Genomic DNA, 18,894 nt, shown 5'->3' with positions numbered 1-18,894 from the left:
AATGCCAAGTGCGCCCCATGCTTATTTTATACGTACAAAGTCTAAAACTTTTATACGCAGCCAATGTTTTCACGAGTCGACTACAGAAGTCGATAACAAAAACTATAATTTTCTAACTTTCTTTTGTTTTTCGTATGAAATCGATCGCAGCGCACCGCGTTATTATAATCTGTACTTTAATTTTGGAGAAGGATTTTTAATTCCATGCAATCAATAAAAAGATTTCGGTGTCCGAAAATTAATGATAAAACAGAGCAGTTTAGTATCCCCTTAATGAGTTAAATTATATATTATATTTAAGTGATTTATGCTCGATTTCTTCACTTCCCGATAAAGTTATCCGGAGGATATAAATATCAAGTTTAACTAATTCACGTGCATGGATCTGGTAGTTTATCTTCTGGATAATTTTAACCGCAAGATAACTGGACGTGAAGAAATCGGGCATTAATATATAATTTCTTTGCATTTTTTGTAAACAATCTAGACGTGATGAATAAAAATGGCCAACAAATTCGACTTCAGCGACCCAAAATACGTATGTACACTGCCCGACAATAATTCGTTTCATTCTCCTAACAAATTTCCCAAATAGCACTGGATGTTCCAAGGACGTCCATTTTAAGTCCAATTCAGGTCCGCATGTCCATGGATATAAACTGAACTTTCATAGGATATCCATTATTGGAACTAAAACGGATGTTCTATTCAGAACGTCCTATGCTCGATATCTGATTTATGTCCGCACTTGGATCTTACTTTTATATAATTTATCTTTATTATTTTTATTATGTAATCTAAAATAAATATTGTAAATTGTATATATATATATTATTTACAATATTTCTAATTAACATTAATTTATAAATAATAATAAATTATATTATTTTTAATTTTCAAAAGGTTTATTTTAATTGTTCTACTTTTAGATATAATATGAAATATATAATATGAAATAATATATATTATTTTTTTATTTATTATTAACATTAATAATTATTGGTATTTTTTTAATGTTTGTTATAATATATTGTTTCTTTTTTGTTTTTTATCATTTTTTTTTATTTTCGTTTCTTTTTCTTTTTTTTCTTTTTCTTTTTTGTTTTTTTTTTTCGTTTCTTTTTCCGATCAAAAGAGGGATACAGCAATTGGTTTGAGTCAAGCGCTGTCTCTGACCTAGTTTACACCGAGCACTTGGTACGCGTATCAAATAGTAAATAACTAGTGAATGTGTTTAATCATTGGCTGATCAGCTTAAATTCACTACTTGATACGCGTACCAGTGCTCGGTGTAATTAGGGCTCTGTCTAACCAGTAGCATAATGGGTGCTAGACAGAGAAAGAAATTGACCCGGACCATGTCTCCTCTTTGTCTTTCTGCCGGACCCCTTTTCAAGAGCTTTTTGCAGGAAATGCGCAGTCCATGCTTTATGTCGATGATTTTTACAAAATTTAGATTAACCCACTATTGCAGCAAGCTCTTTAATTGAAAAAGGCCCAAAAGAAATAATCAAACCATAATAGGTCCAAAATTTGGTTTATTTTGGACTTTCTATGAATGTCCGAAATTGTGACAAACGTATATCCCATGGACGTCCATTAAAGGACTTTCTATGAACGTACAAAGTTGTGCCAAACGTATATCCTATGGACGTCCATCGAATGTCCGACGGACCTTATTTGGACTCTTAATGGACGTCCAAATGTCCAAAAGCGGATATCCATTGGACATACACTGGATGTCCTTGTGCTATCTGGGTTATATGTAACATATCCTATGAAGTATATTTGTATATCATAGAATATATAACATATATTACGTATATCTTATGCAGAGTGATTCAGAACGACTCAGGGGCTCGATTCTTGAATTCATTCGCAAGAGAAACGTATTCGCAAATTCTGTTCTTACAGAAAAGTTGGAAATTTATTGGCTATCGTATGACTTTTAACCAATAAACTTGCAACTTTTCTGTTAGAACGGGTATTTGCGCATACGTTTCTCTTGCAAATGAATTCAAGAATCGAGCCCCAGGTGTCCTTGCAATGACATATTCCTGAGTTAATTCTGAGACAATTTTTCTTTTATGAAAATTTTATCCAAAGCTTATACTTTCTAAATTATGAAATAAAATAGTTACCGAATCACGGGATCGAAGTAGAAAGCCTCTGAGGTCTGAGGGAGAGAGTGAGGGCAAACTGATCACGTGACCACGTCCTTAACGCCCGCATCGAATCAGAAGAAACGCGGTCTCTCTATGGGCCTCCGCAAGAGTCGTCTATTTCGCTCCCCAGGATAGAAATAAAGACCTCTGATTGGTTAATTCTCTTATGCATTATGCATTTTGTGTTATGCAGAAGTCTATGCAAGATCCTTAATGTTTACAAGTACGTTTACGCAATTGTAGAATCGCCTTTACTCTTTCGTCTAATGAAAACGATTCCTAGCAAATGGATTTATAGTGAATGACGTATTTGCCGTTTTACTAGGTTATCGAGACCTTGTCAAGTGTCGGTTGTATTACAAAAATTATGACATCTATCAGTGAAATCGATGCGGTGCCTAAATCGAAAAAACCATCGGGTAAGTATTACAATGGTCATTAAATAATCAAAAGGTTGAAAGGTTTATTAATTATCGATGAGCTTCCTTGCCAATGGGCGACAATCATTTTTTTGCTCGATGATTGATTTATAATTTAGAAATAATGTTAATACAATTTAATATTTTCCTAAATTATTTATATAATATATTACAACTTCTTTTTAAGTTTTGATTATTTAGTTTTTTATTTAGTTTATTCTAAATTTTTTAAATTGAGTAAAGTTTGATTGGTCTTTTATGTGCTTTTAGAGTTGAAAATTAGAAAAAAAATTAATACGTATTAATCGATGACTAATATTTGTGAAGATGGTTCTATACGTAACTTATTTACAAAATTCCTTATTTTTTACTAGTGCATATTTGAGTTCTTTTATTTTTTAATTTTTCCCTCGAGTAAAATTTAAATGTCTTAGAAAGTAATATGAAAAATCTAATGGAGAAATAACACAAGAATGTTTATAGAAAATTATATTAAAAACATATTTATTATTTGAATAAACTTTTTTTCTTTATCTAATTTTACCTTTATTTTATTACCAAGAAACTATTACAATATGCAATATTCTCAAGAAATCATACAAGGAAAGAAAAATAAGATTGTTTGATATACATGATACATATATAATACCAACCAAAGCTTGACATGTCATGTATTTAGTACATCAAGCATTGTTGACATTATGTATTTTTTAAATATTTGTAATTGTGATCTAATTTATACATAGATAGTGCATTTAAGCAGCAACGGCTACCAGCATGGCAACCAATACTTACAGCAGGCACAGTTCTACCCACGTTTTTTGTGATAGGAATTGCATTTATACCAGTTGGCATAGGATTACTGTACTTTTCTGATGAAGTCAGGGAACACACGATAGATTACACATACTGCAAATCCATCAACATTACTGAAGACAATGGACTGCCTAAGAAGTGTGCAGATGTAATTGCAGCAGATCCAAACATTACCTGCATATGCAAAATAAATTTTGAATTACCTACAGATTTTGCTGGCAAAGTTTACATGTATTATGGCCTGACAAACTTCTATCAAAATCATCGTAGATATGTAAAATCTCGAGACGACAATCAATTGTTAGGAAAGTTAGACTACTTTGTTTCGGGTGATTGCGAACCATTTGCCTACCAAGAAGTGAACGACACAAAAATTCCCATTGCCCCATGTGGTGCTATTGCAAATTCGCTTTTCAGCGATGAGCTGATGCTGTATTCCTTAAAACATGACGAGCTTGTACCATTACTGAAAACTGGTATAGCTTGGCCATCTGATAAAAATATCAAATTCAGAAATCCAGAAGGCAATCTGAAGGAAGCATTCAAGAATTTTGCCAGGCCTAAGAACTGGACTAAACATATTTACGAGTTAGATCCTTTTGATGAAAACAACAATGGATTCCAAAATGAGGATTTAATTGTATGGATGAGAACTGCCGCACTACCCACTTTCCGAAAGCTCTATCGTAGAATTGATCATACTAAAGAGGGCTATAAGGATGGTCTACTTGCAGGAAACTACACTCTTCAAATTAAATATTGTAAGTAATCTAAAATAAACTGAAATATAATGAATTAGGACACACACACACACACACACACACACACACATATATATATATATATATATTATCTTAGATTATATATGTGTATTAGGATATCTTTTGTGTATCTTTTGTGTGTGTAAAATTATTGATTAGTAATAAGACAATGAATAATTAAAGATAAATATCTTTCATATATATTAAAGATAAATATTTTTCATATTTTTCATATACTTTATTTAAATAAACACATAATGAGAAAAATAATGTTTTTAAATGTTCTTTTCAGCATTTTCAGTAACCTCTTTTTATGGAAAGAAGAAGATGATCCTAAGTACAACTTCACTTTTGGGAGGAAAGAATCCCTTCCTTGGTATTGCTTATATTGTCGTGGGGAGTTTGTGCTTATTGCTGGGCGTAGCACTACTTATTATACATATTAAATGTTCTAAGAGGTAACCAATATATTCATATATGACATATCCCTTTCACTCTTATCTACATCTATATCAAACATAAATTCTTTTTAACAACATCTTCTATGTGGTGAAGGAACATCTACACGAATTACATAATCATATAAAACTAAGATATATGTTTATCTTTAGTATTCACAAATGTACTTAAATTGTGTGCAAAATATTAATAATGCACAATTTAATATGTGTCAGACAATATAATCACTTGTTATTTATATAATATACGATCTTTTAAGTCAAATTGACACAGAGACACATATTCAATTTTTTTATAACATCAACCAACATTGATAATATAATATCTAATATATGTTATACAGCAAACTAATGTAAAGACGACTACAAGAAAGTATTCTTAGGGCACCCGTGTATGTTCTTGTAAGTGTTTGTGATACTGTGTTATGTTTGTCCTTTATAATTGACATGTAAATTGTTGTCTTGATAAAATATGACCAATTGGGCAATGTTTTGTTATTATAATTTGTCACTTTAATACAGAATACCAAAAAATGTATAAAATATTTTTCTACAAAAAGAAATTTTTTAATTAGTTTGATTGGTCATATTTGATATATTGTATGCTTTGTCGGAATGTGTGTGCTATTTTTATGTGTAATTTTTTTCTGCTATTTCTCAGAAGAATGAAGTATTTTAAAATGCTACTGTATGCAATTTCCTTTTTTTTTTTTTTTTTTGTTAACCATTTTTTTATACGCCAGGTAAGAATAATTTCGATATAAGGCTGTTGATTTTATTATCTATATAATATGATATATATTAATATATAAACAATAAACATTAGAGAAAACAAACTAATTTCGTATAATTGTTTAATAAATTATATATATATATATATGTGTGTGTGTGTGTGTGTGTGTGTGTGTGTGTGTGTGTGTGTGTGTGTGTGTGTGTGTGTGTGTGTGTGTGTGTGTGTGTGTGTGTGTGTGTGTGTGTGTGTGTGTGTGTGTGTGTGTGTGTGTGTGTGTGTGTGTGTGTAGAAATGGAGAAATAATATTTTTATAATAAATTGTTTGTTTAAATAATTTACGTGTTCTTTTTTTGCATTTAATGTACATTTGGATGCACGTTTAAAAAAAATCGGAAATATATTTATAATATTTGTGTGTTTATATATTAATACGAAATTAAGCAAAAGTTAAAATACTTTTGATATTCTCAACAAAATTATTGTAGAAATTTGTAATAAATTTTTAATAATACAGACTAAATCTAATATCAAATTTAATATAAATGCATATTATAAGATGCATGTCGCATGTTTTGAAAAAAGAAATGTCTGAATTCGATAGCGTATATATTTTTAATTCGCAATTATTATTAAATTTCGAAGCATTTTGATTTTTCCCATGCTTTTATATTATTGTTAAGTTTAATTTTATTAGCAAACCAAAAAATGGTGCGCAAATTTTCTTTCACAATTATCACATGTATATATCTTTTTTTTTAGCACCACCGACATGATCAATGTGACTCCAACTACGGAATATCATCATAATTAGGAATGATTCGTTTACTTGAAATAAACATGATTTTACTAGCATGAATAAGTTTATTATCGTAGGATGAGTGAACTTCTCTATCTGACAACATTGATCTTCGTTTATCATCATAAACGAAAATATAGATAAATGCGGTAAAGCAAATCAATCAATCAAAAATTTCTTATTTAAACGATAGTTTTAACTCGGGAATAATCACCTGGAGAAATTTTTACATTCCACCAACGAAGAAATAAAGTAATTTTATTGATTGTATATCCATATCTACATTTCTATTTTACTTTTCTTCTGAAAAATATTGAATTATAAGTAAACCTATGTACACATAATGATCTCAAATGTGAATAAATTGTAGAATAATCAACAATGTACAAATGTAATTAATAATAATAATTTTTAATTGGAATGAAAAATACTCTAGGTGATCGTTTACGTAAAAAAAAACTAGATTGCTATTTCCGGGTTAAAAAAGTTTTTAATTAAGTTTCAGTATTGTTATATATACATAATAGCATACATAATAGGATTTTCATAACAGAATTTTATATTATTAGAATTATAATAATAAACTTTTAAATATAGTTATTTTAATTAATTATTTGAAACTTTATTGACAATTAAGTACCTGTTGCTGTCAATATTTAAGTTACAAATCCTATTATGGAATACTATATATCAGCAAAGTGGACGAAAGTATTATGTAAATGATTACACAATGCTGAACTCAAATGTTTATTAAAATGTTATTCCATTTGTAGATAGTGTGAATTTTTTGTAAGATATTCTTTTCAATGAAAAAATGCGCTTCGTTGCATTTGTTGATGCACTTATCTTATTTGTTGATTTAGAACTTTATATTTTAAATCTTGAAGTTATAACATAATAATACAAAAATTAAATATAAATTAAATATTTCCTCGCAGAGGTTTCATGTAATACAACACTGCAAAGTTACCTCTCTTTTTTGCGCAATTTTATTTGTTTAACTTTGAAATATCTTAAAAGTAACGTAATTTACATACACATCCGGTATTGTTGAAAAATATGTTTAAAAAAATATCTTTAAAACAGATTCGAGCAAAATTCTTTTGTAACTATTGTATTTTATGAAGAAAACTATTATTAATGCTGTCACTTAAAAACGAATATTGCGTAAAAAAATATGATTATAGATTCTATAAATTTGTGTCTGTCATGCACTTGTAATTTCTAGATGTCTTGAAAGTATAAGATCTGTAGGAAAAGTAAAATATTATGTTTGCGGAAATTAATTATATTACAAAAATGTTAATAATGATACATATACGAATGAACATTAATATTTTTCTTTTTACAAAATTTGATTTATTAAAATGACTGATACCATTAATTATTGATCAATCAATAATAATATTTTATGTACAATGACTCAAAAATATTCAAATAACAATGTATTTTTAAATTAAGTAATAACGTTTGAATATTAATCCTGAGCTCATATGTATCTGCATAAATTTTTCGTTAATTTTGATCTCTTTACAGAGAGATAGTGTTGTTCTCAGAATTTTTGTTCTGAGAACAATTTTGGTTTATGGTGCCTTAACTAGATCTGTATATTGAAACGACATATTTAAGACAGTGTATCGTCTAATTATAATTACTTTATAACCGCGTAGAAATAGATTGCTGAAGTCAGATTGCGATGTAAAATCAATCTAGTCTATTGTGAACATGATAATAAATAAAGAGAAACAATTAAAAAATTCAAACACAATATCCTCTTTTTCATTACATTTTCAACACATCCAATTATAATCGTCTATAATAAATTGTTATAGTTCATAATATAATAAATACTTAAATATTGGATAGACATCTTTTTAATAACAAACGATATTTAAGATTAAACAAAATGTCCAACTATTTGACAGAAGCATTCTTATTAATTAGAATCTTGATGAAGGTGATTATTTAAGCAATTAATTGAAGCTCAACCGATTAGATTATAGATTATGACTCGCTAATAAAATATTTTCAAACACAGTAAGTGCTTCGTAAAGCAGAGACCTATAAAATATTAATTCAAATAATTGACTGTAAAAATCTGTAATTAAATACGTTCTCACTCAAAAATAAAAAATTATTTATGACGATAAACTCTGGCCGTATTTTCGAGAAGTAAAAAACTTCTTTACTCTCTTTAACTCGAATCTAGACGACAAAGAGCAATATATTTGGGTACATTCTGAAGTAATCGCACTAAAAATAAGACCTTTTTGAAATTTTTTTAAAGAAAACTATAAGGCATATGATTCTAATTTTTCATACACTTATTGATACACATGTCAAGATATGAAAAAAAATTTTACAGCAATATTTTATTTCAAAATTCTCAAGAAATTAGCGCAGCGCTGAAAAAATGAATGACCAAACGATTGACGGATATCTCAAGAACCAATAGCCCGAAATTAAAAAAACAATTTTTTGTCTTAAAATTTATTTACGTGGCTATCGCATAAACTAGAATTATTGAAAAATATTGAAAATTCGCGAGTTGGCACGTGTTTTTAGAAAGTGATACGAAAAAACACTGCTCAAAAAGTTGGATAAAAAAATTTAATTTTTAATGAAACCGGTTTATTCTAATCTACGATAGCGAGACAATCTACGAATACAACGCTGCAAAGATTTTTAAAATCAATCGACTAGTTTTCTCAAAATCATGTCAACCGCCTCAAAAAACAACGTTTAAAGTTTTTTTGAAATAAAATAATAATCTTATTACCTATTTACCGTTAATCAGTGATTCCTCTGGTCCATAAAGTAAGTTTTATTTGTTGTTTTGAGCGTTCCTTCCTAAGCAGAGCTTTAATAAACTATCGTTTCTTAGCCTCTTAATAAATTACCTTCGCCCCTTTACCAACACTACGAGCGCCGCTCGAGTTTTGGCTGTAAAATCGTTAATTCTTTGAATTTCTGTCTGAAATTTTGACAGTATTCTTGAAAGATTCTACAATCAAAATATGTCATTAAAAAAAAAAAACGATTTTTTTGACAATTTTACACCAGAATGTACGCTTAAAAAAACTGTCTTTGGTAACTAGCTTAAATTTCAATCAACTTGTCAAGTAATATCCGTATTATTTTACTGACACAAAGTTATATATTAATTCGTTGTTTAATATACAGGAAAAAAATTAGATTGGCGATAACGAATCCTGTAGTTGAAAATTTTGCTCCAAGCGAATCTCCATTAATTAATCGCTTATCAAATCGGAGTTCGAACTCATCGCGCTGAACGCGCGAGAGCCAGGAACGAAGAGAGAGATTTTCGGAGCAGAACGCGATGCGTCAAGTGCGCGGGCGCGACGGGCGGGGAGCGGAAATATTTTCGAGCGCCATCTTGCTCCACAATCGTACAATTCGTCAGTGCCTGTGTGAATGGACTTGTCATAAGTGTTTTACTTATTAACTTCGCCTCTCTGTCCCCGCGTCTTTCCCCCGTCTCGCGCTCTCCAGAGTTTCCAAAATTCTCGAGTGGTACCGCCCGCGCACGCAAGGTGAGTACCAACATTCCACCGCTGTCATCGCCGTCACCGTCGTCATTGTCGTCGTCGCAGTCATCGTCATCGTCGTCCGTCATTCACGATCGAGTCGGGTGGACGCGACGAGGATCCGCGCGGTGGTAACTCGCGCGAGATCCACATCTGTGGACAGTTGTCCGTCCCTCGGGACAGATCCCAAATCTCGGGGGAAGAGAAACGGGAGGCCGCGCCCGTCGTCGTCGTCATCGTCGTCGCCACCGCGGTCGAGCTGGGGGGGACCTCGGCCGTGACGGTGATACTCCGCGAGCATTGACTGACGTGTCATGTATGTACGTACATATACATCTAGTCGGGTCTACTCGCTCGGGCGGTGAGGATCCCTCGGTGGGCGGGTACGCACGGCAGTCACAACCGAAGGGGAACGACGCGCGTCCGTCCGTCCACCTGCCTGTCTCGTCGTCGTCGTCGTCTTCGTCGTCCCGATGCGCGTCGTGGAGCATTCACCCGGAGAGGAGCGCGCGGCAAGGTGGAATCGACCTCTGGATTCAGTAGCAATTGTACAATAGCAATAATTTCCTGCCCGCCCCTCCCCCACCCGTCGTCTCTCCTCGACGCGCGTCGCGTTTTTTTTTTTTTTGCGTTTACACGCGTCGACGGCGAATTCGAGATAACGCGCGCAATTTATTTCGATACTTGAACGCGATGCCTTGAGAGCGTGAATTTTCATCGTGATCGCGTCACAAGATTTCTAAAAAGTACGCGCGCCAAATCACCAATTCTACATGACTGTTTATCGTATCCTCCTCCCCTCTTGCCGTTGTTGTTTCCCAACTCCGCCGATGCACTTATGACAGTTGTTACACGCGGGGAATGGAAAGCCAATCGAGCGCAGAAGGACCGAGAGAGGACAATGATCAATACTTTCATGGTCGATTGTATGTATAATGCTGTTAACAAGACGGAAGAGAAACCTTACAAGAGATCTCAGCTCGCTGCTGCATAGTTTCGCGTAGAAGATAACGCGCTCCTGCTCTTTTTATCGGTCGTGTTTGTATTTTTTTGCTTCTTGCAAACAATTGTGAGTAATGATATTTGCATAGTCATGCTCGACAGCAAGAAGACGTTGGCACTGCGAAAGCGGACGTACGTGATAATACATTTAAATAATACAAAGTCGATATCATCTGTTGAATAAACACAATGGATGTTGTAATTGTCATTTAGGAAGTGGATCAACAACGGCCTCGAGAGACACGATTCTCTCGGATCCTCGAGTTAAAAATCTCAAGGCATTGCCAAATTCGAGAACAGTCCTAATCTTTTATTATTATTAATTATCGTATATGTAGGCAGATTAATAACAACATTGCGCGCGCCAATAAAGAATAAAATCGCTACCGCTACGCGATAAGATAAGAACGCACAACAGAAACACGTCGCGGATGATAATGCCCTCCTCTCCTTTTCTTTTTTTTTCAGAAGACAGCAGTAACAGTTCGTTAGAAGGTGCACGCGTCTTTACCTCCATCAGTGTAAGTGACTTTTCTCCGCGAGCTTTCTGCATGCATGCCCTCTCTGTAAATAGGGTAGGTTAACGAGGTTTCTTCCCTCCCTGTAGGTCTCGAACGCTTACTCACCCAGAGGTTAAGTTCCAGTTTTTACTTTTTCCAATTTAGCGGCTTGCCCGTCAAAAAACCTCATAAAGGATAGGAGCGCATAGCGAGTACGAGCTCTGGTTTTCACACTTCCAAAAATCGAACGCGAAAAGTCACGGATCTTCGAGATCATTTTTGAACGATGAAAAGACTATAGAGGTCAACGTGTACATTTGGATTTAAATCAATCATTCGATTGCGTGTGCGTGTATGTGCGTGTAAATAATTCTTTACATTCTCTCATTGAGACATGTGAGCTGTTGTCGAGACAGAATTTTCATGTAAAATATATAATCTTGTGATAGGTCACATTATTATTATTTAAAAAGAAAGGAGTTTAGGGAATACATGAGTTGTGCCTATCAAAAAGTACAATATTTTTTCCTTTTTTTTTTAAATTTAAAAGTACTGTTATTGCCATAACATTTTGTTATGCTAGCGAGTTGAACACATGTGCATCACTGTTATTTTTTTTTTTCGCGCGCATGCAAAATCTTACGGAATCCGATTGAAATTCCGATAACTTACGAAGAAATTTCATGTAATATTCATTTGCATAATATCATAATGTTTTACAAATTAATGTGTCATTATCATCCATATGCAAAGTGACGTGATCATGCATTTATTTTTATCGAGGTGTGATAAATTTCTTATATAAAATTTCTCATAGTTATTTATCGTGTCATCTGATAGTTTAGGCTTTTGTTGTGATTCGGAGTATTCGGAAGTTTTCTATATTTCTGGGCAAAACCTAGAGCTTCATCAACAGCGTCAGCGATATTTCATTAGTCAAGAATGGCGATGCAAAAGGTAAATGCCAATATTCACAATTGTTGAATTAACAGCTGTAATCATTCATAACATGATATTTGATGTCAGAGCATATCATTAGAAGATTTCTGTGTTTCACAGTAAATAATATCTATCAATCTTTGTAGACATAATCTGATATTTTTCACAAAGAATTGTTATGTGTGTTATGTGATATAAATACTCAGATTATTTTGATTTTCCAATTTTTGTTATGGTGCACCTTTATTAGTTTGCAATGACTTCAACAAAAATAACGTGATGATAATAATAATGAAACTGATAATGACAAATATACATTATGCAAGTCAGTATTGCATTAAATATTGTTATAAGACTATTTAAGCTTAATATGTTTCAAATTTTATTACTGTACTCCATGTACTCCTATAAATAATACTTATCTCAAAGATAAGATAGAGAGAAAGAGAGAGACACAGACGATATTGTTAATCATAAATTTATATAGGCACATCTCAAAATAGATTTTATGTGATATTTTAAAATATAGATATATCTTTTATTTTTTCAAATTTGTACATTTATATGTACAACACATGAAGATATTTTTACATAATTTTATATATTTTTATATTAGATAATCAATGAGGTGAATTCTGCTAAAGTATAGATTTTCAAAATAAAATTGTAATAAACACAAATTGTATTTTATTTTTTTCGCTTAGTAGCGTGGCAATTTCATTTTCTTGTGTTGTGATTAAACATTTGAATATTTTTACAATATTTAAGAAAATAATTTTTTTGGTATTGTATAATAATTATAGAAACAGTGTATATAGATATATATATATAATTATATTTCTTTTTATTAATATTTATTTTAATGTATTATATATACATAATAATTTCTTCTCGCAATTTATATTTTTTTTATTATTTATTTTTTACAAGTAATTTACATTAATTTGCATGCCTTGATTTTAGCTCTAAACTTCCTACTATTAATTGATTTATAATTATTTTACTGAAATTTAGTGCTAATATCCCTAGGTTTGTAATACATACTTATAGTTGCATGGCTTTTTATATAAACAAAATACCCATATTTATTATCGCTATTATAGATATAGACGTTATTTGCGTCATAATTGACCTGCTATTATTTTTACATTAGTAATTATAGGCTACGTACATTAGACTAAAGATTAAGGTCAAAGTTAAATGATTTATAAATTTTCAAAAAACCATGAATATATTTATAAAATATAAATCCTGGAAATTCTTTAAAATAAAATTGCACTGAATATCTAATACAACATATAATGTTTTTTTCCTTTTGCATCGGAATAAATATGATAATAAATATGGATTTTCAAAATCAAGATACATAATACTACAATTGTATAACATGTAGCGATGATATTTTAGATGAGAAGACAAGGGCAAGACGTCATGCAGGTGAATCTAGCAGGTATTAGGCGAGATATTATGAATCTTGCCCATAACTACAGCAATGCCCAGGTGACTACTAAAATCTTTTTGTATCGTTTAATCTTTATTATTTTTCATTATTACCAATATAAAAATAGAATAGAAATAATGGAATATCTGAAAATATGTATATTAAATAGAGAAAAAGAAACAGAATTAAATCTATAATTTTTAATATAAAAAAAAATATGAAATAATTGTTTTTTTTTCTATAGAAAGCTGTACGAAAAGCTACCAGCAATGATCCTTGGGGTCCAAGTAGTACACTTATGGCAGAAATTGCCGACTTAACATACAATGTTGTAGCATTTACGGAAATTATGCAAATGCTATGGAAAAGATTGAATGATCATGGGAAAAACTGGCGACATGTATACAAAGCCTTAGTTCTCTTAGACTATCTTATCAAGACGGGAAGTGAAAAAGTAGCACAACAGTGCAAGGAGAATATTTTTGCCATTCAAACCTTAAAAGGTAATAAATGTGGAATTTTATTTGATAATATATAAAAGCAAATAAATATTTATATGAATAATATGTTATTTAAATTCTAATTTTTTAATTCTAATTTTTTTATCCATTTTTTAATTCTGTATATTAATAAAATACAGAAATGTTGTGATGTAAATTTAATTGCATTTGTAATGTAGACTAAATCTATAAAGATCCTCGTAAGTTTATTAACCCAATCCTATTATAATTTTGCATAGATTTTCAATACATGGATGGGCATAAAGATCAAGGAATTAATGTGCGAGAAAAAGCAAAACAATTAGTGGCCTTATTAAAAGACGATGAGAGATTGAGAAATGAGCGAGCTAGAGCATTGAAGGCAAAAGAAAGATTTGCACAATCAGTTAGTGGTTTTGGTAGTGATGGTTTAGATACGATGTCACCTGTTAGCAGTGATGTAAGTAGCGCATTATGTATCAATTAATTTTTTTGACCATCTATTTATTAATTTTATCTTCAATATTCAATATATATTGATAAATAAACTATTAATAATTAAAAATAAGTCGATACATCCGAACATTCTCTAGTTGTTCATTGAAATTGTATTGCAACAAGTTTACTATTATAATCTCGACATTTTGATTAAAGAATTTGCGCACTGATTACCACGCTGACTAAAAAATTACGCTTTTTTCATTTATTTTTATTATTGTTACTTTCGTGAGTCTGTTGAACTTTTTAAATTATTTTTTTAAATTAAAAACTGTTGACTTACACATTATCTTATTTCAGTTTCAAGATTGGGAACCTTGTCATTTATCCGAATCAACAACTGCAAGACGTGCAAGTAAGTTCCTTTTATAATACAAGCGCTAATATTTTGTAGTTTTTTTTTATCAAGATCTTCCAAATTAAGATTACTTTAACTGGGACGAGATAATTTGACCAATGGTCTGTTCTTTCTATCTGCACTGTTGCACTGGTGCAATAAGTTAGAATGAGAAAAAATATACGTGTCTTACTTTAACTTATTGCACCGGTGCAACAGTGCAGCTAGAAAGAACAGACCACAAATTCTCTTATCATGTCTCGCTTATTTTTTGCGCGTATATCAAATGTTAATTACTTTGCATAAAAATTAATAATTTTCTAGCGGAATTGGAAGCCGCGAGACCGCAAACGGTAGGCGAAGAAGAATTACAATTACAACTGGCCTTGGCTATGTCTAGAGAAGAAGCTGAGCAAGAGGAACAAAGAAGACGCAGCGATGATGTTAGATTGCAGTTAGCCCTCAGTCAAAGTCAGCAAGATTTTAAGTGAGTAATCAACGGAATTCAATATGCTCTAATGGTTCGATATGGATACCCGATCTTACATTTACGGGGCATTACCACGTGTATGGATTCTAGAGTCCCGCAGGGTGAAAAGCAAAGCCATATGCTGGATTTACTCGACGTAAGTTTGGGAGAAGCGAGCGGCTCCTCTGTACAAACTGATCCTTGGGGTGTCCCGATAACAGCGCCACCACCAAGACCACAGGTACTTACTAATTATACCGTCGATTTAACAATCTACTTAACAATAATTTGCATGATAACACAAACATTTTTGCATGATGCACTACAGTCTCTGGATTTAACTGAATTTTATGTGCATAAGGTATGCCTGATGAATATTAAAGGACATTAAATATGCATTTAGACGTATAGGCGGAATAATGTTTTGGTGAAGTTATTAATAAAATGATAGAAGAATAATAATTCTCGTATTATAGGCGCAAAATGACCCATGGAGTGTTCCAACAACGAGTACATCACCCGCGGTAGATCCATGGGCGCCTGTTCCTCCGCAAAGACCAAGTGAGTTTCATTATTGCGATAACTTTTGCTCTTTATATACACATTTATTTAATCCCTATATTTATATTGTTTTTGCATGTTCTTACGTCTTTGACGATACGATTTCCAATAATTCTCAGGATTGTCAGGTACAATCAATTAATTTTTTCATGAGTTTTTTTTTGTTTTATTAAAATACTATAGCTAAATCTTTATCAAGAAAATGTTTATTGTTTTTGTTGCAATATTTGAATGAAAACAATGTTCTAAGTTTTAATTCTGTTTTAATCGCGATATTTGATAAATAATTTGGACTCAATTACAATTTAATTATAGCTGCCACTATCGATCCGTGGCGTGCACCTGCTCCATCTCCTGCTACAGTCGTATCTCCCCCTCGTACCAATGACCCTTGGTCACCAGCTCCGTCTACTACTATTACTACTACTACTACTACTACTACTACTACTACCGAATCGGAGACAAACAAAATACAGGTAAAAAAGGACAATTGATTTCTAAAATTCTTCGAGTTTTACCATGTTTATGATATGTTGATCTAAAAATTTCTCATTACAGGCGGCTCAAGATGGCATAACATCTTCGTCACCATCTTTTAACAATTCAAACTTGACTAATAACATCGGCTTCGCCGTATCGTCGCCTCAAAATATAGGTTTCAATTTGCCGCCGGTGTCTTCGGCCGCTACCACCTTCACCACTAGTAATGGTTTCAATGGCACAGGACCGAGCTTCAACAACTTTTCTACTCAAAACAACGGTAACGCCGTTGCGACTAGTCCCCTGAGCGATTTAGATGAATTTGACGTAATTACTAATAGAGCAAAACTTGGAGCTAGTCCACAAACTGTAAACAACGGTACTTGAATCAAAATTTTCTTGTGAAATACAGCATTAATGTTTACTGAAGTTATATAATGAAGTTACATGATTTTGAAATAGGTGGTACGACATCAGGCGATCCCTTCGATTTGGGTGGTATAGCTGAAAGCCTTCCTGCCAGCACCGGTGCTGTGAAAAAGACACCACAATCGTTTTTAGGTGAAAACTCTGCGCTCGTCAATTTGGATAATCTTGTCAGCGCTTCGACGATTAAGCCATCGGCTCCTGCGCCAGCGGGTAAGTTTTCATTCAATTAAGAGATATAAATATCAAGAAAGAAAAGTCCAGTATTCAATCTATTATATCTCGTTTACATATGTTACTTGAATATACTTTCTACTATTATTTGACAATTTAATTTTATAATATGAGATCATTAAAGACAAAATTTAATTAATGCACTAGCAAACAATAATTCAAATATCATGGAAAAAGAGTAATACATTTTACGCTATAACACACTCTATGTCTACAAAATAGCGTTTCATTGGAAATAAATTCGTGAGTATCAATCACAAGATTAAGAATATGGCATGAATGCATGGTAATTATTATGCAGTGTAATTATGTTTATTTAAATGATGTCTTTCATATGTTATGTCAAATGTATTATTTTTTTACTTAAGAGTACTGTGATTTGAATCTTTCTTCGAATATATATCTTACAGTATTTTAATATGTAAATTTCCTTTTTGTTCTAGTCAGGTTATTCTCTTTAAGTATTTTTAATATTTTTTAATTTTTTTTCTTTTGTAATATGTGTATTTGTTTATGTGGAATAAATCAAGGAATGTCAAATTATACATATATCGAACAATATTAAAAACTAAAAATCAATATCTTGAAGTAAGAACAATCAATTTTATAAAATAGAAGCAACAACAAGAGATGTATACTTAATATAAAGTAATTATTTCTTTCTACTTTCATCATAAATTAACATCTTTTTTGTTTTTATTCAAGATATTGATACAATTCTCAAATATTAATATATTAAAAGGTGTTTAAGTAATTTAGCTATTTCATGAGCAATAAGAGCTATTTTATACTAAACATACATGGTTTTACAGCAACCATGTCATATTCAGCAAATCCATTTGCAACTGTGACGCCACCACCCCGTCCTACAATCAATCAGATTCGACAGGATCCATGGACAGCGAATACAACTACTACGGCTAATCCGTTCCTCTCGTAGCCTGATCGATCAATCGAAAATTACTTCGTAATTACTGCGCCCCGCGAAACGTGATCCGCAGTTCTACATGTACTATTACGGTATAGATTTTGGTTAACGGTAAAAAAAAGAGATATAATTTTACTTATAACAATTATGTAGGCAGGGACAGACATGGATAAGATCAATAAGAGGGCGGAGGAAACATCCCCATCATTTACTGATAGCTTAAAATATTATTTTTTGATGAATTATATTGCAGCACACTTACATTGTACAAGTCTCTTACTTTTCTTTTTTTAAAATTTTTTTTGCATGTACTACTTGCTTCTTAAAGTTTATTGTGGAGTAATTGAATAATTAACTAGTAGAAGTGTGGCATATTTGTAATTAAGTGATGGTTGGATGGTTAAAAGGTACAACATAATAATATAAATCATGTTTTAACTTTGAACGCTTAAGCGATCCCAAGGTACGACTAGATTTTATATACACTCCTTTCTCTATATGATCTATTTTCTATGTATGAATCAATTCAGGGAAAGATTGCTCAGCAATATACCGCTTCACTGCTGGGAAAGAATATAAAGTAATCGTTGGCATTGAGATCAGTTTATGCGTTTTTGTATACACGCGTTTTCTATAGTAAAAAAAAAGGGAAAAAACGAGATTGTGAGACTGTAATCGTGATTTGCAGAAGCATTATTATAATGAACAGAGTTCGGTTCGCTGCTTAAAATATAATGAATAGAGTTCGGTACGCTTAAAATGTGTTGATTATGGTCTGTAAAAAAAATTCGATGTTGTAGCTTGCTTTCTAATACAGAAACTGTAATACGGGCAGCTACTGTGTTGCAAAGTGTACACGAATTTCTTATATAGCTATATAGCCAGTCATTTACGAATGACGTAC

The 18,894-nt window shown here is 31.8% G+C and overlaps 2 protein-coding genes across 25 annotated transcripts; both read left to right on the top strand.

The window, feature by feature from the left end:
- The first annotated feature begins 2,429 nt into the window (after positions 1–2,429).
- On the top strand, positions 2,430–7,916 carry LOC105834300 (cell cycle control protein 50A). 2 transcript variants are annotated; one of them, XM_012676683.3, is made up of 5 exons: positions 2,430–2,584; positions 3,331–4,161; positions 4,454–4,619; positions 4,964–5,021; positions 6,112–7,916. In XM_012676683.3, the coding sequence occupies exons 1-4, from the start codon at positions 2,533–2,535 to the stop codon at positions 4,974–4,976; spliced, it is 1,062 nt and encodes a 353-aa protein (XP_012532137.1). In that variant the 5' UTR covers positions 2,430–2,532; the 3' UTR covers positions 4,977–5,021; positions 6,112–7,916. The 2 variants fall into 2 exon arrangements, with proteins under 2 accessions (XP_012532137.1, XP_012532136.1); XM_012676682.3 differs by lacking the exon at positions 4,964–5,021.
- Positions 7,917–9,538: 1,622 nt separating this feature from the next.
- Positions 9,539–18,777, top strand: LOC105834298 (epsin-2). 23 transcript variants are annotated; one of them, XM_036293922.1, is made up of 16 exons: positions 9,539–9,702; positions 11,167–11,219; positions 11,306–11,330; positions 12,044–12,155; positions 13,545–13,637; positions 13,823–14,081; positions 14,318–14,517; positions 14,856–14,910; positions 15,217–15,379; positions 15,473–15,602; positions 15,838–15,922; positions 16,042–16,050; positions 16,238–16,398; positions 16,481–16,781; positions 16,865–17,041; positions 17,875–18,777. In XM_036293922.1, the coding sequence occupies exons 4-16, from the start codon at positions 12,141–12,143 to the stop codon at positions 18,000–18,002; spliced, it is 1,776 nt and encodes a 591-aa protein (XP_036149815.1). In that variant the 5' UTR covers positions 9,539–9,702; positions 11,167–11,219; positions 11,306–11,330; positions 12,044–12,140; the 3' UTR covers positions 18,003–18,777. The 23 variants fall into 23 exon arrangements, with proteins under 23 accessions (XP_036149815.1, XP_012532123.1, XP_012532128.1 ...); XM_012676669.3 differs by having other exon boundaries at positions 11,306–11,410; positions 12,039–12,155; XM_012676674.3 differs by lacking the exon at positions 11,306–11,330 and having other exon boundaries at positions 11,170–11,219.
- Positions 18,778–18,894: the final 117 nt, after the last annotated feature.

This window comes from Monomorium pharaonis, chromosome 11 (assembly GCF_013373865.1).
Source record: "Monomorium pharaonis isolate MP-MQ-018 chromosome 11, ASM1337386v2, whole genome shotgun sequence".
NCBI lineage: Eukaryota > Metazoa > Arthropoda > Insecta > Hymenoptera > Formicidae > Monomorium > Monomorium pharaonis.
This window is presented reverse-complemented; position numbering and strand designations above follow the sequence as displayed.

Excerpts from the sequence above, each read along its gene's own strand:
- LOC105834300 (XM_012676682.3), top strand. The coding sequence starts at position 2,533 with ATGACATCTATCAGTGAAATCGATGCGGTGCCTAAATCGAAAAAACCA. Across the intron at positions 2,585-3,330 it reads TAAATCGAAAAAACCATCGG|ATAGTGCATTTAAGCAGCAA; the intron begins GTAAGTATTACA and ends ATTTATACATAG. Across the intron at positions 4,162-4,453 it reads CACTCTTCAAATTAAATATT|CATTTTCAGTAACCTCTTTT; the intron begins GTAAGTAATCTA and ends TGTTCTTTTCAG.
- LOC105834298 (XM_012676674.3), top strand. Across the intron at positions 15,380-15,472 it reads CAAAGTCAGCAAGATTTTAA|AGTCCCGCAGGGTGAAAAGC; the intron begins GTGAGTAATCAA and ends TATGGATTCTAG. Across the intron at positions 15,603-15,837 it reads CGCCACCACCAAGACCACAG|GCGCAAAATGACCCATGGAG; the intron begins GTACTTACTAAT and ends CTCGTATTATAG.